Genomic DNA, 27,921 nt, shown 5'->3' with positions numbered 1-27,921 from the left:
TATGAACTTTTCATGTTACATAATCACAACCATTTATACAACATTTTCATGTGTGTGATTGTCATGAACATACCACCTCAAAGGCTGATGAAAGGGCCTCTGGCATAAGGAAATTACCAATATCAAGCCCATGTAAATATATCAATTTTTATTTGTACTAACAGGTATTATGCAATATAAATACTTTTAAAATACAGCCTCATCATCTAAAGTCCTAAAAGTCACAGAATATCTGAGCACTGAGTGAACATCGCAAATCATCATGAAGCGTTCTGATTAACACATGTCCATCTAAGCCCCAACCTTTTCTTATTACAAACGTCTATCGTGTTACAATCTATATCATTTTGACTTCAATTCATAAAACCTTTAAAAAAAATGTTTTTAACATACGACAATCGATCAAGGTGGATAACTATCATATAATATTCAATAAATAACGTAGTAATATCATCAGATTGGTACTTTTTAACATGGATGGCTTTCTTTCCTTGTGCGCAGCTAAAATAACTTGAAAAAAACTGCAGAAGCCATTTCTTAGACAGATATCCAGTGATCCAGAAAAACACAAAAAACACAGCAAAAAGGAACTAAAGAACAGTGTTTTTCGAAACAGACAATCCAAGACTGACCCACAATCCTCCTAATTGAAGAGTAGTCATTTTCATGGAGTCAAACTGCACATCTACCTTCTAAAGGGACATTTTCTGTTCTCAGACCTCAAAAGCGGCCTTCTGTTCAAGTCCACAACACCATTGGTTGTGTAGATCCAGCTATACGCATGAAGCACTGCAAATCTGTAAGTTACATAGTGCTTTTCTTTTCCATGCATTTGTTTTTGGATTCATTTTCCATTCCGTCTGGATCAGATAGCCTGGGACGTGGACTTACCTCAACAGAAGAAAACTTTCTGAGGTGTGAGAAACACAATGTTTGAAATGTTCCACATGGTCAGTGGTCCCTAGCAATGGAAGCCAGTCTTTCAATGTTGGGATATCCACTTGAGTGGATATAAAGACTTAACGCGACAGAACATACATGGTCAGCACCAGTGATATAGTGGTAAAACAAAGGGTGGGTAAATTATGGAGACCAGTGGGCGATCAAGATAAGACTAACGAAATAAAGGAAGACGTGTTACATTTTTACATCTGTATTGTTTGCATTTTAATGTAGGCCTTTAGGGAAGGTAGGATATGGGGAGATATTGAAATATCTTATTTTGTACGTTCTTAATTTGTATAATAAGATGAATACAGATTCTCAGGGGACCCCACAGGGTGACCCGACCCCAAGTTTGGGAACCACTGTACTAACCTCTCGCTCTCTGCTTGCTTCCGCTCTCTCTGTGCCTCCTCCTGCATGCTTTGCAGCCTGCCGCAGCCTCACCACTGTCTGCCACACCACTGTCTGTCTGACTGGTCCCACAGATAGAACAATGAGCCAGATATTTCACCTGATGTATAAATGTAAAGCATCCGGTTGGCATTTCCACTCACTAAATACCAAATATGGTGATGAGAGGAAGCCCAGTTGCCGGCAGTGGAAGAAGATAGAGCGAGATGGATTTTGGCCGACATTCCGCAAAAATAAATAATTGATTAAACATTTGATTTCCATACAGTTTTTTGTTTCCAAAACTAGAATCTGTAACAGAGTCTACTGCGTTTTGTAGACTTTACCCTTTCCCAAAGTTGTGTTATTTAGTAGGAGGGCAAGGGCAAATTTAGTTATTGCACACGCGAACTTCAGAGTAGGTGTTCCCTAATGGACATATGCAAATAAATGCTAGAACGCGCCAGTAGGATCAAACTAACTTGTGCTTGGCTCTGCCCACCTCCTTACTTATTATGCCCACTATGATTAATTTGCTCCCATTGGGAACTACAGGCTCTGGTATATCTTGGGTTAGTTATAAACATCTTTACTAGTACTCTCTGTAAAGCAAATTTATGATGAGAACTTAGTAGCCTATATTTTGCCCCTGCTGTGGTCAAGAGCCATTTAACATTAGCTTCTTTCCTCATCCAGCTAGCTAGCTGGCTAACACTAGCCAGAGCCCTTTAAATCCACTTGCCTCTGGAGTAGTTTATTTCACTGGCCCTCGGTCTGTGCTGCTATTCGTGAGAGGGCAGAGTTTAGCTTCGCTAAAAGAAGCAGGTGGGAGAAGAACTCATAACAAGAAAATAAGCGTTCTGAGCATTGATCTACGCTGGGAACGCAATAATAAGTGGGTAAAAGTCATTTCACAAATTAAAAGCTGCGTAAATCATAATTTGGGGGGGTGCTTACACAAGTTTATAATGGATTCTTTTTTTTGCATATCCCAACTCCTCAAGTCACTTGCAGGGAGTTGGGTCACGATCAGGGTTGCCGTTGTACAGTGCCCCTGGAGCAATTAGGGTTAAGTGCCTTGCTCAAGGGCACACCCGACACATTGTTGGCTCCAGTATTCGTATTCCTTTCGGTTACTGGCCCAACGCTCCAAGCTCGAGGCTACTTGCCAGCATTTTGTGTGTTTACCCTCCACTACATCCCTGGTCAGAAGAGTCAGCATAGTTGTTGTTCATGTAAACATGGCTGGAGATGGATGGTAAGTCACAAACAGCTGCCTCATTATTGTTGCTTAAAGATGGGAGAAACTCCTTAGTGGGGTAAACCATGCCACTGTCCACCCCATGGCCATTGTTATTGATTTTGTTTGTTGGACGAAGCAGAGGTGGGGAGCGTCATGCATCAAGGTAAAACAAGAATGAATAATGAATATATGCTGCTGTTCCATCGCGATGATGTCCGAGAGAAAAAATGTGTTTGTTGTTTGCAGTAATTAGTTTGTTGTAATATCACAAATGGACATGGCCGTTTTACTATTAAAGATTCCAGCTTTCAAGGTGGATGGTAACGTTGCTTGTGTGAGCTGGCTGACCTGACCAATCCAAACAGTTTCCAAATAACACAAAAAAAAGTGTCAAAAGCTAAAATAAACAGATGACTAAAACACTAACACACATTCACAGTAAACACACATACCAATCCGATTACTTCAAAATGTTCTATCAATTCTCTGGAGGGATATAATATGAAAGTTTCAGTCTTTGCTTGTCTTTTTGCTCTGACATGGATTTAAATGGTTTGCATTAAAGGTTACATAAAACACCCTGGGGGATCCTGGTTTTCTGCCCTTTAACAACTGATTTAGAATCAGTTATCACTAACCCAGCCTGAACTCAATCACCATGAGTTAAACAACTACACCTTCTCCAGGTCAGTATACTGTCACCTCATAAACATCTAAGCCCAGTGTGTGATGTAGCAGATGGTTAAGTGCATCGCTACTGCATTCCTGAGAAGTTCTGCCACTGGATGCTGAAATGCCTTGTCCTTTCTGTGTCCGAGGTATTGACGGTGCTTCTTGAGTATGTTGAGTTACAGTGTACAGGGTTGTGAGTTCACACCCCAGTTGGGGAAGAATTTCCACTCTGTCACGTCCACATGTAATGGTAGCTTTATCAGTCCGGGAGGGTTAGTTAGTTGTAGACAAAGAGTGTCCCTTGAGACAATTGGGCCCCTCAAGTGAAGAGCCACTGTTCTCCTGTAGTCATGGCTTAGTTCCTGTGAGGGACTGCAGGCTTCTCATCTTGCAACAGTGCATTTTGGGAAGTCGAGTTTTCAGGGCATGTGGCATGCAGAGTTTTCATGTCCCCTTCCTAAGAGAGGTTGTGGAAGCAGAGGAGCGGCCGCTCACCTGTAGAGGACAGAGACAAGGGGCAAAATGGAGTCAGATCACAGATCCTACAAGCACGTTTGTGTTGCTGAGTGTCAGTTGTCTTTCTATGAGTGTATTTGTGTGTGTGCAAGTATACTTGTGTCTGAAAGTGTGTTTCTGATTGTGCAAAAATGTCAGTTTGTGTGAGTGTGTGTGAGTTAATCTTTCAGTGTGTGTCAGTGTGTCCTCACGTCTCACACATTACAAAGGCAACAGAAGTGGAAGAAAATAAGAGGAGAACAACAGACAGGTAGGTAGAGAGAGTCCAGGAGGGCCTGCGTGTGGTCATGATTGGCAGGATGTTGACATGCCATATGGAGACGCACAACTGTTTACCCCAAGGGGGATGTCAAGGCTTTTTTAGTTTTTGTTTCCCTGTCAGCTCCTCGTACCAAACAGAGAAAGAGGGAGACAGCAGTCTGACACAGACGCTCAAGTATCACTGCCTTTAGTGTTTCAAACACAGATTTCTCTTTTGGATTCTCAGAGCTGGGAGCAGAAAGGAGTGACGAGGGATTATTTTAAAGGTCTAAATACCTTTAGTATTTTGTTATTGACAGGATAGGGGGAATGCAGAGGGAGATATACATTGAAGGGCACACAGTAAGGCGACGGATTCTATTTCGAGCAAAACAAAACCCAAACATGGAAAGTAGCATACTTGTTTGGAGGTCTCCGTGGAGGAATGGACTTCATTTCCAAAATGTCCATTGTACTGCAGCATCGCTGTAGAAACAAGAGACAGAGCAACACTTTAGAATCCCAAGACCTTCACAACGAAGAGTTACAAGAAAAAAACTGAACCTAATAATATCACAGTAAGGTAAGGTATCTGTTGTATTTTTAGGGCAATATTCCGTTTAGATTTCAGGGTAATATTGCCTTGGCGTGACAAGCGGGAAAAAGCGATGGCTTTTCTGCTTGTTCTAGTTTTGGTCTTCAATTGATTTGTGGGATATATATATATATATATATATATATATAAATAAATAAATAAAATACACACACACAGACAGACACACACAACTGTTCAAAAGTTTGGGGTCACTTAGAAATGGCCTTGTTTTTGAAAGAAAAGCTAATTTTCAGTCAATTAAAATAACATCAAATTGATCCGAAATACAGTGTAGACATTACTAATGTTGTAAATGACTATTGTAGCTGGAAACGACAGATTTCTTTAATGGAATATCTACATAGGCGTACGGAGGCCCATTATCAGCAACCATCCCTCCTATGTTGAAATGGCACGTTGTGTTAACAAATCCAAGTTTATCATTTAAAAAAGGCTAATTGATCATTAGAAACCCCTTTCACTGCTGAAAACTTCTGTGCTGATTAAAGAAGCAATAAAACCGTCCTTCTTTAGACTAGTTGAGTATCTGGAGCATCAGCACTTGTGGGTTCGATTACAGGCTCAAAATGGACAGAAACAAAGACCTTTCTTCTGAAACTCGTCAGTTTATTCTTGTTCTGAGAAATTAAGGCTATTCCATGCGAGAAATTGCAAAGAAACTGAAGTTCTGGTACAATGCTGTAAGAAGAAGAGACTTGCTTGGGCCAAGAAACACGAGCAATGGACATTAGACCTGTGGAAAACTGTCCTTTGGTCTGATGAGTCCAAATTTTTGATTTTTGGTTGTAACCTCTGTGTCTTTGTGAGACGCAGAGTAGGTGAATGGATGATCTCCACATGTTGGGTTCCCACGTGAAGCATGGAGGAGGAGGTGTGATTTTGTGGGGGTGCTTGGTTCGTGACACTATCAGTGATTTATGTAGAATTCAAGGCACACTTAACCAGCATGGCTACCACAGTATTCTGCAGCGATATGCGATCCCATCTGGTTTGTGCTTAGTGAGACTATAATTTGTGCTTCAACAGGACAATGACCCAACACACCAGGCTGTGCAAGGGCTACTTGACCAAGAAGGAGAGTGATGGAGTGCTGCATCAGATGACCTGGCCTCCACAATCACCCGACCTCAAACCAATTGAGATGGTTTGGGATGAGTTGGACCGCAGAGTGAAGGAAAAGCATCCAACAAGTGCTCAGCATATGTGGGAACTCCTTCAAGACTGTTTGAAAAGAATTCTAGGTTAAGCTGGTTGAGAGAATGCCAAGAGTGTGCAAAGCTGTCATAAAAGGCAAAGCGTGGCTACTTTTAAGAAACTAAAATCTAAAATATATTTTGATTTGTTAAACACTTTTTGTTACTACATGATTCCATATGTGTTATTTCATAGTTTTCACTATTATTCTACAATGTAGAAAATAGTTTTAAAAAACTCTTGAATGAGGAGGTTTTTCCAAACTTTTGACTGGTACTGTGTGCATGTGTATATATATCTATATATTTGTATTTTCTTCTGTAGCTCAGTTGGTAGAGCATGGTGCTTGCAAAGCCAGGATAATGGGTTTGATTAACTGGAGCACACATATGTAAAATGTATACACTTATAACTATAACCATATATAAATAATATGCCATTTAGCAGACACTTTTATCAAAAGCAACGTAGTCAGTTATAAGTGCATACATTTTACATATCCAGGGAGTCCAGGGAATCAAACCCACTATCCTGGCTTTGCAATCACCATGCTCTACCAACTGAGCTAGAGGACCAATGGTCACTGTACTGGTGGTCAGGCATCTCATTAGCATGCACACACACCAATTACTGTACATCCCCATAACTGACATCTGATGAATTATGTATAAACATTTTCACAGGTCAGTGTCACAGGCAAATGTGTTTGTTCAAAGTTGAGGGACTGCCATCCAAGGACAAAAGCAGACACACGGGCAGACTGGCATTCACAGGCACAACACACACTTATGTTTTTTTCATGTGTGTGCGTATGTGTTTGTGTGCGTGCAAATCTGTGCTTGCACCAATCCATTCAGCCTCTGCTTGCACCAATCCAATTCTGAGTTGTTACCATCAGAAGTCTGAACACAAGAATGCATAGGAAACAATGCCGACCACCACCGGACCAGCTGGATTATCTAATGAACATACTCCGTTTTGTAACAGTTTTCTAAAATCATTAACACCACTCTCTTCCCTCTATTTTTCTAGCTAGATAGTTTGCTTTGTTCATGGAGTATATGCTAGCTAGCTATCTACCATTGCAGCTGACCTGCTAAAGTATGCTAACGTTAGCTAGCCAGCTATCTCTAATTGCAGTGTTGGATAGGTAGCTAACCTGTTCCATTGATAAATTGTTGATCTCATGCAATTTTAACTTATCCAATCTTTTTACTCACCGGCACTGTGCAGCAGGCACATATTATGCAGAAACAGTAGCTAACTAGTTAGCTCATTGGGTTTTTCTTTCAGATTTTTTATTGAACAGAATATAGTCAAAGTGATAGCGTGTAAAGAATAGGAGAGTGTCAAAGAGCTGTGGGTTAGATTTGAACCCATGCAGACACAGGCAGTGACGCTAACCGCTAGAACACCTAAGCCACAGAGTATTGGGCTCATTAGTACTTCCGATGTGCCATTAAGATGGGAGAGGGGTGGGCTTCATTCAGGGCAGTGGATGACAACTTTCGTACCACATCTGACAGCCCTGACACAGCCCCTGGCTGCCTGGGAAGTAACGCATATATTACTGCAAATTAAACTGCCCGGCCTCTGATGTGCCTTTGGCCGTGTCACATGTCAGATGTACTCCTCTCGCTCTTTTCCTCTCTCTATGTCTGCATATCCCTCTCACTAGGTCAATCTTTCGCTCCTTGTTGTTTCTCCCTCTCTTTCCATGTACTTGCTCACTGCTCTTTCTCCTGCTGTCACCCCAATTGTGTCAGGTCTCTGATGTTCTGGGAGTGGAATTTACTGTGTGTGTGTAGTCTCGATGCCACCTCTTTCATTCTCCCTTTCTCTCTCTCAGACACACACACCCTTATCCTTGTCACACAGTACTGGGTGCCCACTGCCCATCTGTGTCACTGTGATCCATGCATGCACATACTGGTACACCAGCGGATACTGCTGAGGGGAAGACGGCTCATAATAATGGCTGGAATGGAGTGAATGTAATGCTTTTAAACACATGCATGTGTTTGATACCATTCTATTCACTCTATTCCAGCCAAAATACTCTGTTCCAGCCATTATTATGAGCCGTCATCCCTGTCCACTGTGTGTCACACACACACACACACACACACACACAAGTCGACAGCAGACAGAGAGACCTATTCCTTGACTGGTACTATCACTGGCAGAAACATGCACTGTCCTTCTATTGGCCTTGGTAAACATGTTTCCCCCAAGCTATTAGCATTCATGCCAAAACACTCGTAGAAAAACAGAAAAGGCGGAGGACAAATAAAATGAAAACCTCATACTACAAAAGGTCACGTTATTACATGTGACTCAAAGGGCTGAAGAGGATGATGATGGTATCTACGACGACAAGCTGCAGGTTAGATCTGCTACTCTCAAAGTGACCTTAGTGTACAGTGTAGAGTACATGGTCAGTCTTGTGATTGTATCTTTCTCTTCCTCTACATGCTGAATTATGTAGGGTTGTGGTGAACAATTAAAAAAATTGAAAATCAATGCCATTGTCATTAATGGCATTGGGGCCGCAGGTAGCCTAGTGGTTAGAGCGTATGGCCAGTAACGGAAAGGTTTCTAGATCAGATCCCTAAGCTGACAAGGTAAAAATCTGTTGTTCTGCCCCTGAACAAGGCATTTAACCCACTGTGCTGTCATTGTAAATAAGAATTTGTTCTTAACTGACTTGCCTAGTTAAATAATGGTAAAAGAAGAAAAGAAAAGGACTACATTACCCAACTCAATCCCCCTTACCTTGTTGGTCAAGCCTGGGATCTACAAAGCCCCAGTGCTGGTAGAGAGCTGCCAAGTCGTGGGGGTTGTAGTTCTTCAACAGACCCAGGATGTCCATGTCCATTGGGGTGTCTCTGCTATCCCCAACAGTTGACTCCCTCTTCCCGTGGACGAAGACAGTGGTGGGTGCCAGGTGCCCACTGCTGCCCTGCGCCCCAAACATGTTTGTGACTGACCAAAGGTCTTGACCTTTCAGGGCTGCAGGGGGATCCTGTGGATGGCTGTGTGGTTGTGGACGGGGCTGGGGGTGTAGGTAAGTTCTGTCTGGGGTAAGATGGGATGTGTGGTCGGCCCTGCCATGGTTCCTGGCGAGAATAAAGCCGAGGCCCTCTTGCGGAAGCAGGCTTCCCTCAGCAGCCTCCCGATGATGGCTTCCAGATTTGGATCTGCTTGTCGAATGCTGGGAGAAGCCTCGGATGCTGGTTGAGGTGGCAGTGGCGGTGGCGGCAGGAACTTTAGGGTGGGCTTCTGTTTTAGATCGGGCACTCTTATTTGCCACCACCCCCGTATGGTTTGGGAGACTTGACAACTTCTTCTTTTGAGCTAGGAGCGACTTCCCACCACCAGGGGGTGACCTTGTACGCGACCCTGACACCATGGCCTGGCTGGTGTTGGACTGGAGAGTAGTAGTTGTAGTGCTTGTGTGGGTCTTTGGCCTCTTGGTGCCTCCACCTGAAGGTTGCATGGCAGTGGAACCTGGGGCTTTGGTGCGCTGGGACCGGGGCACTGGGAGCACTGGGCAGTCTTTTCCTTCCAGGAAAGGTGGGGGCCCCGTGCGTCGTCCAGCAGCCTTGGAGCCCTTGAAACAGGTGACGTAGGGGGCCCACTTGGGGGCCAGGGAGCTGCCACTATCCACCCTGTGGGCCACACGCTGGTGGATCCACAGCACCTCCAGGTAATGAGTGGTGTGGGTGCAGAACGGACACTGGTGTCTGACTAGCTTACCCTCAGACAGCGCTGCCACAGGGTTCGCACCACTATCCTGCTGCTGGCCCTCGGGCGGGGCAGACAGGTTGAGTAGGCTGGCATTGATGATAGCATCCTGAGATGATTGCCCTTTGACCTTTAGGCTCCTCGACTTTTCAGACTGCCTGCTCGATGCCGCCCTCTCCTGGCCAGGAGGATTCCAGTAGGGCTGGCTGAGCAATGTGCTCTTCAGCCGGAGATATTCCATGTAACCTGAGACTTTGGGAGTGCCGTGGCTCGGTTCTTCCATAACAGCTTCCAGTATGTGATGACGTGCATCCCTGATGTGCTTGTGCAGCTTGTGCATGTGGAACGTGAGAGAAGAGGGGTCGCTGGTGTGGAAGTCACAGTGCTCACAGAAGTATGGCTTGGTATCTGTGGATAGCAAAGTACAGGTCGACTAAGCTCACATTGAAAAACAGACATTTTAAGAAAATGAGCTTCAGCAAGGTGTGAAGATTTAATAAGCGGTAACATGATTTTAGAAACATGTGGATGAGAGAGGAGGACATTGTAATGCTACTTTTCATCAGTCCTTTTTTAGTCATTCACCCTAACAACTCAACTATTTTCAATACATGCTAAATTCAACCGCGTTCACGTCCAACTTCACTTTTACCGTTGAATGAAGCCTTCATGAACCCTTAAGTATATTCCAGAAAACATTCAAACAAATGTCAAGCTATATGAACAGTACAGAAAGGTTTATGCCTCACAGTACCAGATGTAAGGGCCTTTCATATTCCTTTTTGTAGGATGAAGGGTGGAATGGGCAATCCATGCCACACGATGGCGCCATAAAGCCATATCATTTGCAGTGGCACCCTAAAGGCAACTGTTGAACAGCCATTTGACCTGTATGAGCACTGCTCCGTGACAACTGAACACCAGCATTTAACTGGAAAACAGAACTAAGACATCCACTTCCATACTACTTCAAAATGTCAGAAAAGTGCTACAGAATAATAAATATATCCATCACATTTTGCTTGTCAATGACATGAGTGTAATTTCAAACATTACAAGACTATTACAAATAGTCTATTGCTCTATTGCTCGGTATGGGACTATTACTCGGTATGGGCATATTTTCCATGTAAGCATGTTTTATTTTATATAACCAGGTAGGCCAGTTGAGAACAAGTTCTCATTTACAACTGCGACCTGGCCAAGATAAAGCATAGCAGTGCGACAAAAACAAAACAGTTACACATGGGATAAACAAACGTACAGTCAATAACACAATAGAAAAGGTCTATGTATAGTGTGTGCAAATGTAATAAGATTAGGGAGGTAAGGCAATAAATAGGCTATAGAGGCAAAATAATTATAATTTAGCGTTAACACTGGAGTGATAGATGTGCAGATGATGATGTGCAAGTAGACATACTGGGGTGCAAAAGAGCAAAAATAAATAACAATATGGTGATGAGGTAGTTGGGTGTGCTATTTACAGATGGGCTGTGTACAGGTACAGTGATCGGTAAGCTGCTCTGACAGCTGATGCTTAAAGTTGGAGAGGGAGATATAAGTCTCCAGCTTCAGTGATTTTTGCAATTCGTTCCAGTCATTGGCAGCAGAGAACTGGAAGGAAAGGCGGCCAAATGTGTTGGCTTTGGGGATGACCAGTGAAATATTGTAATGTCTACATTTTGGGGGGGATTATTTCATTATTATTGCTGTGAGAGTAATAGATATTGTCCTGTTTTTTCACTTTTTTGTGATATCCAATTGGTAGTTACAGTATTGTCCCATCGCCGCAACTCCCGTACAGACTCGGGAGAGGCGAAGGTCAAGAGTCATGCGTCCTCTGAAACATGACCCCGCCAAGCCGTACTGCTTCTTGACCCGGAAGCCAGACGCACCAATGTGTTGGAGGAAACACCTTACAGCTGGCGACCGAAGTCAGCGTGCATGCGCCATGCCCGCCACAAGGAGTCGCGAGAGCACGATGGGACAAAGACATCCCAGCCAGCCAAACCCTCCCCTAACCCAGACAATCTGTAGTGACGCCTCTAGCACTGAGTGATGCAGTGCCTTAGACTGCTGCACCACTTGGGTGGCAAGAAAAATGCTCCTTTTGAGGAATACTTTTTTTCAGAATCAGGATTTTAAGTGTGAATACAACCAAGATGCCTTTTGTCATGTAATTTCACAAAAATCGAATTATTGTTGCTAATCTAGGTGATAGTGTGGTTTTGTCTTACCTTCATAGGTTGGGTCCCTGATATTATTCCTCTTTATGGAAGAGGCAGACAGAGAATTTTCTTGTCTTGGTGTGCTGGGCTGACTGGAAGAGTTTGATTTGGTGGCTTGCTTGCTGGATTGATGACCATATTTCACCTTTTTCTGCAATATTCCAAATGTCTCTGGGCTGAGCCCATTCAACAAGGTGCGGCTATTTCTACTGTCACCCTGCTGGTGGGAGATCCCACCGCTGCCACCATTAATGACAACATCCTGAGCTCCTTTCTTCTTCTTGCTTTGGGAGGAGTCCAGCTGCCTCTTCCGCTTCTCCTGTTTCAGCGGCACAAACTCGCCCTTCTCCTGGTCAAACGCAACGTCGGCATCCGCCAGCCTCTCCTCCCAGCCTAGACTTTTATCTATCACCTCAACCACATGCCCCCGCGTGACCAACTGCCAGGCCTGGTAACTGCATACCGGGTCCAGCTCGGGGATCCGTCTACCAAGACTCCCCTCCATAGCTGCATCTCCAGCCCCAGCTGCCCTGAGGTTAAGGCATTCCAGGAAGCGACTCTTGGCGGCGGGTGATGACGAGCCGTTGTCGGGGTCTTGCTGCAGCGGCTTGTTGGGGGTATGGCTCTGCTTGTGGACCCTCTCGTGCAGCCGGAGGGTCTTGCGGTCGTAAAAGAAGTTGCCGCAGCCGGCACACAGCTCGTAGAGACAGTCATCGTTCACCAGGGACGCCGGCTCTCGAGGGATCCCGTTGAGGGTGGTTGGGGACTCGCCGCTGTCTCCACCCCCACTCCGCAGCTGGCTTTTGGCCCGATGAATCCGCATGTGGCTCTGGAGGAACCAGGCCTGGCGGAAGCGCCGGCCGCAGATGCGGCAGCCATGGTCTAGGGAGCCGCGATGCTTCTTCATGTGGGCCTTGAGGAGCAGGGCCTGGGGGAAGACTTGGCTGCAAGACCCGCAGGGGAAGGAGCCAGCACTGGCCTCCTCGTCCCCTTCGTCTACCCAGTTGGTCCCTCCCGGAAATGAGTTGCCCTCAGCCGTGGTTTGTGACTTGTCCTCCTTGCCGCCATCCTGGATGACTACGTCATCATTTTTCTTCTTGGAGCTTTTCTTTTTTGTCTTGCCATTGACTTTGTGCTTCTTGGCCGAGGTGCCTTTGGCAAGGTTGTTGTCGGGACTAACCAGTTTCTGGGGTTCTCTCTGTGTTTGTCCTTGCTCCACATCCTCCACCTCCCCCTCTCTTTTCTTGCCCTCTTCTTCTTTCTTGCCCAGGCTTCGGCTGAACAGGCCCAGCTTGTGGCTGCGGATGTGGACTTTCAGGCTGCCCTTCTGGGCCGCCCGGTGTTCGCAGTAAGGACACTTGTACGGCTTCTCTCCAGTGTGCCTGCGCATGTGCTGGGACAGCGAACTAAGGAGAGGGAAGCTCCGTCCGCAGAGGCCGCAGGTGTGGCCAGAGGCTGTCGCATTGTCCCCCTCCTGGTCACTCTTGAAAGCGTCGGCCTTGCTTTGGTCCGCCCGCTCCTGCTTCGACACTACCTCCATGGGCTGTGGCAGCTCAAGTGTCTGTTGATCCCTGATGAAGAAAACTGACCCGTGCGCTCCAAAGTCATAAGGTTCTCATAGTGATTGTGATGAGGGATAGGTCTGTAGATGTTGCTTTACTTATGTTGTTGGAGGGATTTTCTTTAGCAATCATTAAGACTGGAGAGATTCTCATTAAATACACCTAAAAGACAAGAAAAAAAACTGTTAGGCCATATTATAAATCTAATAATAGGTTTTATTATAACCACGCAACTAATACAATAACTGACATCTGGTAGGCTATATATTCAACCCAGAAACAGACAGAGGCAGACAGGCACAGACAGGGACAGAGAGAACACTGACTGGTTGCATCACTGCCTGGTATGGCAACTGCTCGGCCTCCGACTACAAGGCACCCAGTACATCACTTGGGCCAAGCTTCCTGCCATCCAGGACCTCTATACCAGGCGGTGTCAAAAGAAGGCCCTAAAAATTGTCAGTCATGGACTGTTCTCTCTGCTACCGCACGGCAAGTGGTACCAGAGCATCTAAGTCCAAATGGCTTCTAAACAGCTTCTACCCCCAAGCCATAAGACTTCTGAACAGCCAATCAAATGGCTATCCAGACTATTTGCATTGCCCCCCCCCCCCCCCCCCCTTTTAAGCTGCTGCTACTCTCTGTTTATTATCTATGCATAGTCACTTTAACTCTACCTACATGTACATACTACCTCAATTACCCCGACTAACCTGTGGCCCCACACATTGACTATGTACCGGTACCTGCTGCTCTTTAATTATTTGTTACTTTAATTTCACTTTAATTTCATACTTAACACATATTTTTCTTAAAAATCGCATTGTTGGTTAAGGGCTTGTAAGTATGCATTTCACTATAAGGTTGTATTCGGCACATGTGACAAATAAAATTTGATTTGACAGTCCCCAGGAGGTCAAACAGAGGGGAAATGCTATCATGCTGCAGTCATCAACAACAAAACAACGCTATGACCATAAAAAGAGCATCAACAACTTTGTCTGAAGAACAAGCCTCTATACAATGATGGTTGCTAATAATTAGAAAATACACATCCCATTCCCTGGTATATTTAAAATGATCTCAACCACACCTTAAGTTTGCATTCAATTGAAAGAGCTTCTCGCACTGGGCCCAAGTGTAAAGAGTTTACATGGGACTACTATTACTAACAATCATAATTTCCACATATAGTCGGTTTTTGAAAGGGTATGTTTCACTGTCACAACGTAAGAGAGTGTTACGTCTGTGCGTATTTAAGTTTTATAAATGTAATTGCGTGTGTTAGAAAGAGAGGAGAGGGAGAGAATTTGCATCACACTTACTTTTGAATGGCTATTGTCCACAACAGGATGATTGATGGTTGTCCTTAAAGGAAGCTTATACTGAAAGTGTGTATGTGTGTGCGTGTGAGTGTCCTCTGTTCCCCATGCCTTAATTGCATGTGTGGACTGAAGCATGAAGAGGTGCATTCAGTCCTGACCAGTCAAAATGAGGCCTCAGGGCCAGTCCACTCCAAACCCCATCAATACACCATTATCAACAAACTACATTTATTTATCTCACAGACAAACAAACAGGCTGAGACAGTCACACACGTGCAGACAGACACACACACTCACAATACTAACAGTGAACGCCAAGGTCACATCGAGTGGTTATTAATATGAAGGGAAATGTAATGTCATAAACAAACAGTAGTTAACCTCACTCGTACAAGAGACACTGAGAAACGCACAGATAAAATAATTATAAGAATGGGGCAGGTGGCATCAGTATAGTTAAGAGAAAAATATGATACATATTTTCATAGTCAACTCCTCCAGCACTATAGATACCCTAAAGTAAAATAAAATGCGAGCTGTTCCTATATCAAACAACTTCAGAATAAAAAAATTAAAAAGTATTATTTACGTCTAAGATAAAGATTTATCTTTGTGAAGGGGCATCTGTTCCAAGTTGTGTTTTTAATTTTTGTGGATGATATACACACATCCTTTATGGCCAAGTAATTGGCGGCAGGGGGGTGGTTTCCCAGACCACTGCTGAAGATGGTGCCTTCCTTCTCAAAAACTATAACAGTGTGCAAAGTGCCCAGGCTCTCTTATAGCCAACGCAGTACAGGCAGCCGCGGGAAAGAAACACCATTGTGTCAGCTGCACCAGAACTGTCACATTTCGTCACGTCTCGCCCTCCAACCATTACCAGGGGGTCCTACAGTGGCCATTGTTGGGCAATGGGGCCTGCAAAAGATGTCTAGGGGTGAGAGAGCAGTGGCGGGGCGGGGGGGGGGGGTGGGGGGGGGGGGACAAAAGAGACCTATCTGTCCCGTCTCAGGCCACTCTGAGCCGTGTGTGTGCGCGCGCGTCTCAGCATGTCTGTGTGTGCGTTCTGCTATGGGCTTTTCACTGTGTGTGCTCTTCCAGCAAAACAGCCAAGAAACTGGCATGGGCTCCAGAATGGGAGTTGAGTTAGACGAGTGTGGTGGCAGGTGTTAAGAGGGCAGACGCTGAGGGATTAGCGTACAGACCGAGTGGCACAGTGGCTCTGTATGGGGGGGAGACAGGGAAGGGGGTGGTTAGTGGAAATGAAGGGGTTAAGTTGACGACCGGGCCGGGTGATGATGGGTTAACACAATGGGGGATGGTGGGATGATGTCAGAGCGAAAGGAGGCAACAGATGGTAGTGGAGGGCCATCAGGCCTGTGTGTGTGTGTGTCTTACAAGCAGACTAAATGAGTCACCACGGTAAAGTTTTTTGGAGGGTATGAAGTGTTTCCAACTAGGCACCAACTAGGTCATTGTTAGGTTTGGGGTCTTAAAATGCCATATAGCAACCTTAACTATCCTAATAGGCAGCAACACCGTCTTTTTATTAACTCTCACAAAATGTTTGACAGACATGAGCAATTCCATGGTCAGACTTAACAATTTCCACGGAACATTTTGAAAAAACACATTTACTTGAAGAACAGTGCAGATGCAAAGTTTGGTAACAGAATGACTGTTTGTGCTGGCATTCTGTTACCAAACTTTTGCATCTGTACTGTTCAAGTAAATGTGTTTTCGTAAAATTTAGTAGCCCTTGTGCATAGAGTTGTACGTTTTGTTGAAATTTGCAATCATTGGTTTTTGATTGACATACATTTTAAAGTTAAAAATCTGAGTCTCAACATAATTCTGTTGTCCGTGGACAACAAACTTTCCTGAATTGAAAACACACACAAAAACAAACCAAAAAGAGTCTTTCTATGAGCGGGTTTAAACACATGCTGTGTCATTTAGTGCAGTGAGAAGGCGTCTGACAGTGTGTTGTGTGTTCCGACCTCTCTAACCTCTGGCTGATCCTTTATTATGTCTCTGTTCGTATGAATCTCTGTGTTCTTCAAAAGTCCAAACTAAACAGAAATGGGCCTAATAGAGAAGACCATGATCTTGAATGATCATTGATTTGTGCATTAGACATCATAGCAATAGAAACAAAAGAGCAAAAAGAGGCGATTTGAAATAAAAAAGGTATAATCTGCAATATTTCCAATTCAAAACAAATTTAAGAGTGTGCCTTTAAAGATGTATTAGCTCTATGATGAACCTTACAAAGAGGGTAAGCTCTATTGAAGATGAGAGGGGCAGTGTTTTCTCAGATGATCTACATAAAGGAAGGCAATACATAATATAGGCCAGGGGTTTCCAACCCTGTTCCCAGAGAGCTACCATCCTGTCGGTTTTCACTCCAACCCTAATCTAGCGCAACTGATTCTAATAATTAGCTGATTGATAAACTGAATCAGGTTAGTTACAACTGGGGTTGTAGCGAAAACCAACAGGAGCATAGCTCTCCAGGAACAGGGTTGGAGAGCCCTGATATAGGCTTTTAGCTTGGCTAGATAACACAGTCAATGAAAACAGAGATGTAACATTGACTTCAAAATAGTGGAAGTGTGATGGACACGTCGATGGATGATACACACAGGAGCAGATAGCCAAGCATGTTGCTATGAGCTGACTTTTTCTGTACAGTCCCTCTCTCTTTTCTTTGGCAGATGAATAGCCATGTCCAGTCAGCTGTTCTCACATTTATTCAGCCTGACGTCCAAACCAGCTCAGCATAAACTCCCCATGGCCAGGTCTCTGGTGCTGAGCTAAGAGCCTGTGTTTGTGTGAGAGAGTGTGTGGTGCGTGAGAGAAAGAGAGAGACAGTATGTGAATGCATGTGTGCGGCTATGCGTGCACGCTCCAGTGAACCTGTGTCTGAGTATGTGAGTGTGTTGTCTGTGTGTGATGATTAAGTCACCCACATATGCTCTCTCAACCAACTGCAAGCTGTGCCAACATAGCCACTAGTGCTAGCATGACAGTCCTTATGCTAATGTTATGCTATACATTGTGCTTCTGTCAGTGATCCAAATTTGTGTCTTGCCCAATCCCAAATCAACCTCTAGCCCCTACTCCCTCCTAGATCTGTAATGATTGGAGTACACAATTCCTGTGAGTTTAGCAAAGGGCAAGGTGCAGCTATTATGATATTGCTTACAACTATCCAATTAATTCAGATGCATAAAGACTATGGGTCAATTAGGGATTAGGTGAAAATATCCCAGTGATTCACCTTGATTATTTTGTAGGTGGAAGATTTAAAAAAATACATAAGACAGCATACAAAACAAGAGACAAGACAACATAAAATACAACGAGAACAATAATAAATTGAGCAACTGGGATAGGCAGGGGGACGCCTCCACTTTGATCACAAAGGGATGCTCTTTGGTCCCAAAGTGTCCTTATTTTGGCCACAGAGGGTCCGCTCCAATGTCCAGCTAAAAAGAGACAGACAGAGGTGTGAGAGGCGACGAGGATGACAGCCGTCTGTCGTGGTGAGGTCAGTGTAGAGGCCTTTTAAACGATGCATTGTTTACAGGGCCGCGCGGCAGCTCCGCCACACCGACTAACACTCTCTACACTGTCTGCCTAATCCACGTGCTGGAGGCCCACTGTGTCATAGACGTGTCAGAAACACTGTGTCATAGACGTGTCAGAAACACTGTGTCATAGACGTGTCAGAAACACTGTGTCATAGACGTGTCAGAAACACTGTGTCATAGACGTGTCAGAAACACTGTGTCATAGACGTGTCAGAAACACTGTGTCATAGACGTGTCAGAAACACAGTGTCATAGACGTGTCAGAAACACAGTGTCATAGACGTGTTAGAAACGCTGTGTCATAGACGTGTCAGAAACGCTGTGTCATAGACGTGTCAGAAACACTGTGTCATAGACGTGTCAGAAACACTGTGTCATAGACGTGTCAGAAACACAGCCCACTGAGTAGACGTGTCAAATATTGTGTGAAAACAAGAAACTGCATGTCTGGGTAAGAAACACTGTTAATAGATGTGGTCCACACAATGTGAGTGATTGACATCTATAAACACTATCTCTATAAGCTAAACAGAAATGAGGAAGAATGTCTTGTCGCCATTGCAACTATAACCTAATTCTACAGTGAAACACTGTAGACGCTTCCCAAATCAACAAAAAGATCTAGTCTATATCCCTCAGAAAAGCAAAAAGGTTCAAGTAATTGTTAAAATAAGAGTAAAATACATGATGAAGTCTCATGTTCCTTCTTTGTTTTAACATTATGGCATAAGAGGTGCAAAATGTGCACTAGTACAAACACACAGCATGTCTGGCCCTTAAAGCAACCAGCAGCTGGTGTGGTTATGCTGCGTGTGTGTGTGTGTGTGTGTGTGTGTGTGTGTGTGTGTGCGTTCAACTCGCCACCCGGTTACACAACAAATACACAGGGATTACTCTTGATAGCATGTGATGAGCTGCTCAATGAGCTGCCTTTTAACATTCCAGGCCTGCTACACCACTGAAATGTGCTGGAGGTAAACCAGGGAGGGATCTTGGGCATGGAGATTGAGGGAATGAAGAAAATGCACGCAAATGCACAAAGACACACAAGCACACACACACATATAGCTCCCCTAGATGAGTTTAAAGCCAGATTTTGAGCAATTCCAGAATGTTGTGTATAAGGCGGTGTTTCCTGTATTTTCCTGGTGGGCCTGACAGTGCAGCACAGACCTCTCCATCTCTACAGCCTCGATTGGTCGGTGTGGGAGACACTGGAGTATAATCTGGTGGCATTAACTTGCTCTCTAAAAAAAGCACTCTCGACAGGGATTAGATTATCATGGTAAGGTCAGCTCAGACTCCCTCTCTCTCCATCCAACCCTCTATCTGTTTCTCTGTCAAACATAGTGAATATAATCATTTGAAATGCTACAAGGGTCGAATACCAACATGAGAATATCTAAAGTGATATGGCCAACACATTTGATCCATCTCATCCAAGTTCATCAAATTTCGCAGACAGCACATCTATCACATTTAATTAGTGGCAGCCTGGCAGGTTAATGTTTTGTAGAATACTATACAGATATTACAATGAGAGTAAATTTGCTAATTGTATACTTATAAGAGTATAATTGCCAATTTCCTGATTGATCAAATTGTAGGTGAAATTGGTGGAAATTGACGCTGAAATGGTGCTAAACATAGGGATAATCCTAGTATCGTATAGCCTGGCAATATGCACAACGTTTTCAGATGCATCTCTGTCATGGTAAGAGTAAAGAGTAAGGAAAGCTTACATAATTATGAAAGGAAAGGCACGCAGTCTAAAGCTGGTAAAACATATAGCCTAAGGCTGTGTAGGCTAAGCTATCACTCTTATGTAGCTTTATCCAGGAAGTAACTACCCACAAAGACAACAGATTAACAACCAATTTTGTTTAGCATTGGATTGAGTTGTCAACAAATGTGAATTCTACTTGATATAAACTAAATCATTCAATCCTATTGTCGATATGTAGGACGGGAGTTTTTCAAATATGATAAAATGCCGTATATGAAACATTTTTACAGACAAAACCTCCATTCCAAAATATAATATATCACCACCTTTCACAACAAACAGTAGTTGGTCAATAGTTAGGCCTAATTACTTGTTAAAAACAGCATTATTAAATCATTTGCAGTCACTAAATAAAACCGATAGTTTGTAGAAAAAAGAAGGAATGGGATCACTGCTAGGGTACACAATAATAGTTATTTTTGTAAATAGAATGTGCTCTTTGGCCATTGAGTGCAAAGTACATCTGTGATGAAGGCCATGCTGCCCTGATGAAGGCCATGCTGACGAAACGTGTCAGTCTTTAATCCTTGTTCCTTTCAACATGCCATACAAATAAACACATTTTAATCAGAGAGTGCCTTGATCCTCCTTGCATTTTTAAAGTTGCAATATGCAGAACACCCTCCACCATTTCATGGATGCTAAAATTATTATAGTTAGCCTAATTTCAGTTAATATGAGAAAACAAGCAATGTAGAGAATCATTGTACCATCTAAACCACTGTGAAATACATGTTCAATAACCAAAAATACTGTATTTTCAGCTAGTGTATAAAACCGAAAGTAAAAGATGCAAAATTTAAGAACACGAAGCATAAAAATAGTGCACATAGAATAGATCTACAGCTTCTTAGACTTGCTTTCAACGAGAAAGAAATGTGCGTTATAGATCTGTCTATGTGAATTTGGTTGGGTCTCCCAAAAAAGTTTCATATTGGAGCTTAAAATGTAGTTTGTTGACAGTTTGAGCATTTACACATAATTTGTGGGGGACCATTCTAATGAAGTGGTATCCAATAGGTCCTCATTTCCTGTGTGCATTTAATTACAGCTGGCTGCATCGGGATCAGGTTTCCTGAGGTGGCGCAGCATCTTTTCCAACACCGCCTCATTGGAAGACTATAGTATAGGTAACTGGACACCCATCCAATCTTGTCTTCTTCTCCCTGTCTCAGAGGACTGAACAGAAGGGATCTGGGACTGCCTCGCCTCCTCATCTCCCATCTGGACAAATTACCAGTGTTTTCCCTACAGATGTGAGATCTTAATTTGAGCCAGTTTACTACAGCAGGAAAATAATTCTGCAGCAATAAGACATTCGAATTATGTGGATTAGAATTCATGGACATTTTTGTAGGGGTTGAGAATCAAGTCTGAAATTTCAAAGTGGAAGTTACAAACTTCAAAAGCCTTTGTAAACCTCAAATACACTACAAGTTTTACATGTCCTGACATGCAGGAAAGTTCTCCTGCAACAGGATGATCAAATTACAATTTTACATCTGTATATTGAAATACAGACAAGGCAGGGTCCCCCCCCTTCAATATGTTTCCCTCCCCTACCTCAGAGAATATGGCTTCAGTTGGTTTCAAGTCTTCTCATTGAAAATGTTATATTTTGGCTGTAATGGATGGTGATTCTGAAAATAAGAATCTAAGGGCATAGTCTTACATCAGATAACTCAACGATTCCGCCTGCAGTGATATGTCTCGTATCTCACAAAGAGTAATGGGATAGATCAAAAGTAGTTTGGCTACAATGTGCTATATAAGATCTGAAAATGTTACTTACAGTAGGTAACATTGTCTGCTGATCTCCATTTCCCCCTCAAAACAGTTAATGTAAGCTAAAACAATGAATATGTAAATAATGTTGATGTTTTGGGGGGAGAAAGTCACCCAGTTTTACATGTAGCTAAGGATTATTGTACTTCAATGGTATTTCATAAGTTTGACTATGGGCATGAAAGCTATCATAAATGTGTCCAACATTAGCTTGCTAGTTTTGCCAGTCACTGAAACAATGTTGCTAACCAACTAGCTACCTATTTAGTGCTCCATACACAATATTGAATCTTTCAAAAAAAAGCTAGCTAGCAATATACTGTAGTGGTACTAATGCTTACACTATGAGTTTTCATGAAGCTGCTGTGCTCAGCTGACTCAACGATACAACGTAACGTTAGCGATTGCTGAGAAACAGACTGATTTCTGATAACTGCCCCTCTTAAATTTGGGCCTGGATGTCTACAACTTCATGGTAATTTAAAAAAGTTAAGCAAGGTTTTTATGTAGAGCTAGCTAGCTAAATATGTCAGTAAGCTAGCTACAATAGATAGCTAAGCCGCTGATCAAGTAAGTCACTGCACTGGCCACTGACGTCCTTGTACATAACTTTTGCAGGAGATAGCTCCGCTTTGTTTTTATTTAATTGCAAACTATTAAATCACTGTCACAACGTTTGCAATAATATAGCTAGTTATTCTGGTTATTTCATGGAGAGTCACGCGAGAGTGCAGTAATATCTCAAATTAGGAAAAAATATATAATTTTTGAATGGCGGTTGCTCGGGAATACAAAAATGTTAGTATGAGTTCCATGTCCTACAAGACAGGTCGGTTGAGGGACGAGCGTTGCGTAGAAGTAACGCCACCTGTCGTAAGACAATTAATCAAAGGGGTCAATACTACAGCAATAGTGGGAGGAGAGAGGAGAACCATGGGAGTATGAGTTTTCCCAGCTGATCATTCTTGGTTAGTTTGTATCTACCCACAGTCAGACAGACCAAGAGAACATTACCACTCAAATGGGAAACACTACAGATTGGAGCTGCACAACTCCAGGCCTTAATGAGTAAACTCACGATCTTACTCCTTTATTGACTTCCCTTGGTATTATATCGATCAATTAATGTCATCATTGAATGGCTGGAAAGTCCGCATAACTGTAATGCAGCTATTTGAACGTCAACCATAAGGAGGCATGATCAGACACAGAAAAGAATGAAGCACTGACACAGAATAGGCAGGAACTCAGATATGAAAAGGTGACATAAGCTTGATTTCAAATGGGACAAAAAAAAAAAAAGGGGTTGCTCAGCAACTCCAGAGGACATCAGTTTTATTCAAGTCTAGTTTTATAGCAGACTGTGAATCAATGGGGTGATGGAGTTTGTTTGTGTAAACGCAAAGTCAGTTTTCAACCCAAACAACATAACCAACTCAACTGAATGGTTTGTAATCACATTTGCAATGGATGAATAATACATTAAATGCTATATTAAGTCAGAGATATGGATATTAACTCCATCGTATGAAGTGTAGCTACAATAACGGCCCTCGTGACAAAGGGCTTTTTTCAATGTGTATTGCGGAAGCGCAGCATTACAGTGTGATTGAAATGTAAAGGCAACGTTCCAGCGTTAGCGGAGGCTCAATCAGAAATGACCTTTCATTTCTATCGCGCAATCTGCAACGCTTCAGCAATACAGATTGGATAGAGCCCCAAAAGTCTCTACAATGTACCGTATAGGTCAGGGGTGGGCAAACTTTTGGCTCGAGGGCCACATCGGGATTTTGAAATTAAACAGAGGGCTGCACAGATTTTTTGGGGGACCGATTTTTTTGGCAAAATCAATGAGGGGCAGAAAAGGGGCAGTTATTTTGGAACTATATTGTTCCATTATAATTTCTACATGCTTTCTATCTAGTTGTAGACGTTCAAGTGTGGCCTGGAGTGTTTTTTTTTACCCAAAATAATAATTTACCACAAAAAAAGCCATAGGCTGTAGTTTTCCCACCCCTGGTATTAGCAGCAGCACAAGGCAATTTGCAGATTTAAAAAGTAACAATGCAACCACTTGCATGAAACCATGTGAATAATAAATTGCTTAAAACTACATGACACCTCCCAATATAGTTATCTTAACTGACTAGGCCTAATTTGCAGAATAACAAGTAGAAGAACAAATGTTGGCACCTATATCCATTCACTAATCAGGCAACATGTTCCCCATCTGTATAAAGTGGGAGATCTTAGTGATATTTTTAAATTAAAGATGCCTAATATTTGCCCTTAAGTGCCATTGTGTACTGTATATACATTTTGTTCAAACCCATCTGTTTATTTGTTTAACCTGATTGAAAGCTCTATACCAGGACTTCATTTGAAGCATGGTAATGCTCAAATGATCCCAAAATTAGAAAGCCAAAAACAGGAACTGTAAGCATCCTGAATGCTGCCAAGACAGTCACATGAACAGCCTCTATGGTTAGATAGTCGATCCTTCTGTGTACCAACATCCAAAGAGAAGATGCACCTTCAGCAAAATCTCTCTGATGCACATACACACTAACGGATGCACAAGCACACACAAACAAATAAAAAACACACCATGCCAGAACAAAGTCCCCTGCCCACATTGCTCTCAGTTGTGGCATTGCCAACTGACCAGAGCCAAGGTCTTCACCAGACACCAGCATGTGTGTTCTAAACACAGCTGCCGCAAGTGAGCTCTCTCCACACACACACCTACAGTATATGTTGACTGCCCACTGTCATTAGCATGTAAAAAATGAAAATAAACACACTTCTACTTACACATACCAAAACCCCTCTTATTTTCTCAACAGCCTTTACACACATTATTGCACAAAGAACTTTAAGCAAAAGCACACTCACAGTTTGAGTTTGAAACATGTCAACGATGTTAAGCTAAACTGTCATTCTTGACTATGAATGGTGTTTTTCAGTTAGTGGTCCACAGTGGCACAGCAGAGAATTTGCATACTACTAATGATGCCACTACGGTACCCTGTGCCTGATACGGGAGGTAGGTTATTCAGAAAACTGCCCTTACAGTAAAGTGCAGTAAATTTCTACAATGCTGTAGATTGGATCCTACTTCTATTCAGCATAATAACAATGACTTAGATGGGGGTTAACCATTACTATTAGGCTATTGATTATATGAGGTTATCTTTTTTTTAAGCAGGTTGTCCTGTACCTTACATTGACCGCAGCACTAAGCGTCATGAATACCCCCATCATGGTAATAATACACGACTGCAATGATTTCAAGATCCTACCTATCCACGTGATTTCAAAACAACTCTTTCAAGATAAACCCTATCACTGAACAATCTCAACACACAACCTCCCTCCGCCATGTCTCCACCCCCGCCGCCATGTCTCTCCCACTTAATCTGTATGATTAAATCATTTTTCCTTGCCCCTAATTTTGTTGTGGACGGCAATACTCTGCTTGCCTGATAGTTGCTGAGCATACTCCCGATTGATCGCCATGCTGAGAAGATTACCCTAATAGCAGCGGATTACCTCCCCACATGTTGGCCACACGCGGGGGGATGGTGTGTGTGTATGGGGGGGGGGGGGGTTATTTCAATAATTATCTACCCATCCATCTATCTGTAGCTCCTATGTATCCGTCTGCCTGTCTACCTACAATATCTGTCTGTCTGCACAAAAAAATATCTGTCTGTTTTTATGTCTGTCAAATCAAATGAAATGTTATTGGTCACGTACACATATTTTGCCAATATTGCAGGTACAGCGAAATACTTGTTTCTAGCTCCAACAGTGCAGCAATACCTAACTATACACACAAATCCCAAAAATGTAAATACACACATACATACATGGTGTATATAGACATTATAGACAATATATGAATAGAAAAGGTGTGTACAGCAGTAGTATATAGGATTAATATATAATTAATATATACTAATATAGGATTAGCTTTGACTAGAATACAGGATATACAGATGAAGTGGGTAAAACGGTACGTAAACATTACTAAAGTGTCCCGTGTTCAATGACTATGTACATAGTGCATCAGTCTCTAAGGTGCAGGGTAGAGTACAGGGTGGTAGTCAGCTAGTAACAGTGACTATGTTCAGGGCAGGGTACTGGGCGGAGGCCGGCGTGTGGTGACTGTTTAACAGTCTGATGGCCTGGAGATAGACAAGACAGACAGTCTTTCAACCATCCAGATCCATCTACAGGCATGTTTCTCTATCTATATACACACATCATTACTTTTACAGACCTCTAATCATTCGATTACTATATGCCACATACTATTTTGTCAAGCTTTATGTCCACTGCATCAGGCCTACATTGTTATGCTTTCTTTCAAAGTGCAGGGCTATCCAGGAGGCAAGTCATCCAAGCCATTGTTACTTGGGTGACCAAAGATTTTGTAAATTCTCCCTAGTCGCACGACTTCGATTTGAAAGTGGTGTTTTAGTGTCTCTGGCCCTGGCTGACCATTCTACAGCCTGCTGTGTGGATACCTACCTGCAATACAGAAATACAACTCAATATGGAGATGGTCTAACTGTCTTTAGCCAAACTGTGCATATCTTCGTTATAGGTCTCCAACATACTGTGGTGAGAATGTTAAACAGCAGCAACAGTTGAAGAATGACAAAGACGTTCAAATATTAAAGTTGCCAGTGTGGGTTTTTAGGCAGTCCAGATGGAGTAGACTGAGAAGCCATTGAGCGAGTGGAGAGAAAAGGAATTCTAGTAATCTGCTGCTGATCTTGTACAATAGGCGCCTTGTCTCTTGTTAGGGCCATTCATAAACACAAGTTTGTGTATGTGCACTGACAATGATAGCACCAATAGTCTGCCTTATGAATGTAAAGAGGCAGAAATATATGTGAAAAGGATAAGCAATTGTGTGACAGCAGAGTAGGCCTAGCCTGTTTTCGTTATCTTGTGGTGTCAAGTCAAACATGAAACGCTGTCTCTAATCAAGTCGTCTTCAAAACACATTATAGATCTAGATATTATAGAACCTTCCAAACTGCCTGTTGAACATCAAGTGTTGTGCACTGTGAATTAATTAACCATTGAAGGACGGTTTATCCCCTCTTCAGAACAATGCACTTGTGCTCAACCGTTTTGGGGACACCATGAAAAACAATAATTAAAACAATGGCAAATATTTGCATATGGACTTTCGTTGCATAACCTAATATCACTTGAGTCTGTTTCCATCTTTGAAGTTAAAAAAGTCCCTTACCTGACTACAATCAAGGGCTAAACGAATTGGTTCTGTCCTCCAGTAGCCTAACACACTAGAATAAAAAACAAAAACACGATGACAGTAGCCTACATCCGTTAAAAGTTGTCCAATTATATTAGCGGGGTTAATCCTCCAATTATATGTTTATAGCCTACTGCTCCCAGATGAATTCCTGGCGTGATTTCTTTTTGCGCTCAATATGTCCGAAGTGCAACATTTTAGTCGGGTCGTTTAATCATGGTCTCCATGTCCCGTTTCGACTCGCTACCCTTGAAACAGAATCGGCTTAGTACTCGACAGACTTAACAGTTACAAGCAATAGGCTTCAAGACAAAAACGCATCAAAACAAAAAAAGTAGGAGCTAAGCTCCGCCCTAAGCTTCCACCAGACCGTAGTTTCTGTAGCCTAGGTATAAAAACATTTTATGACAAAATTAGGCTAGATTTGATCTAATTTCTTCAATGGAATGCGCTGTTGAAATAATCCCTCCACACTGCCTCTACACGGACATCCACCGCCAATAAATAAACAAATAATTATATAAAATAACCCACGAACCCATCACCATTTATAAAAACGCTTGTAAATGTAGGTAATGTTAGCCTATAATCGTTCTCTTCTTACCTGTACGATGTTGATTTTATTAAAACCTAAGGGCAGAGTAGATGACTGTGCATCGATGGCATACTTCAAAGTGAAGATGTCTGCGTGACGCCACCTACACAGTGGCTGATAGTTACGTTATCTCTGTTTTGGATGTGTAATAAAGTAGGCTAGCTACCCTGACTCACGCAGCCTAA

The 27,921-nt window shown here is 42.8% G+C and overlaps 1 protein-coding gene across 2 annotated transcripts; it reads right to left on the bottom strand.

Moving 5' to 3' along the window:
- Window positions 1-133: 133 nt before the first annotated feature.
- On the bottom strand, window positions 134-27,921 carry LOC129819849 (zinc finger protein 516-like). Of its 2 annotated transcripts, none has more exons than XM_055876477.1 (5): window positions 27,746-27,921; window positions 11,804-13,518; window positions 8,592-9,971; window positions 4,428-4,492; window positions 134-3,745 (listed from the first exon to the last, which is right to left on the bottom strand). In XM_055876477.1, the coding sequence occupies exons 2-5, from the start codon at window positions 13,332-13,334 to the stop codon at window positions 3,695-3,697; spliced, it is 3,027 nt and encodes a 1,008-aa protein (XP_055732452.1). In that variant the 5' UTR covers window positions 13,335-13,518; window positions 27,746-27,921; the 3' UTR covers window positions 134-3,694. The 2 variants fall into 2 exon arrangements, with proteins under 2 accessions (XP_055732452.1, XP_055732453.1); XM_055876478.1 differs by lacking the exon at window positions 27,746-27,921 and adding an exon at window positions 27,118-27,633.

The sequence above is a fragment of the Salvelinus fontinalis genome, chromosome 22 (assembly GCF_029448725.1).
Source record: "Salvelinus fontinalis isolate EN_2023a chromosome 22, ASM2944872v1, whole genome shotgun sequence".
Classification (NCBI taxonomy): domain Eukaryota; kingdom Metazoa; phylum Chordata; class Actinopteri; order Salmoniformes; family Salmonidae; genus Salvelinus; species Salvelinus fontinalis.
Note: the sequence above shows the minus strand (reverse complement) of the source record. Positions and strands in the feature narration are given on the sequence as shown.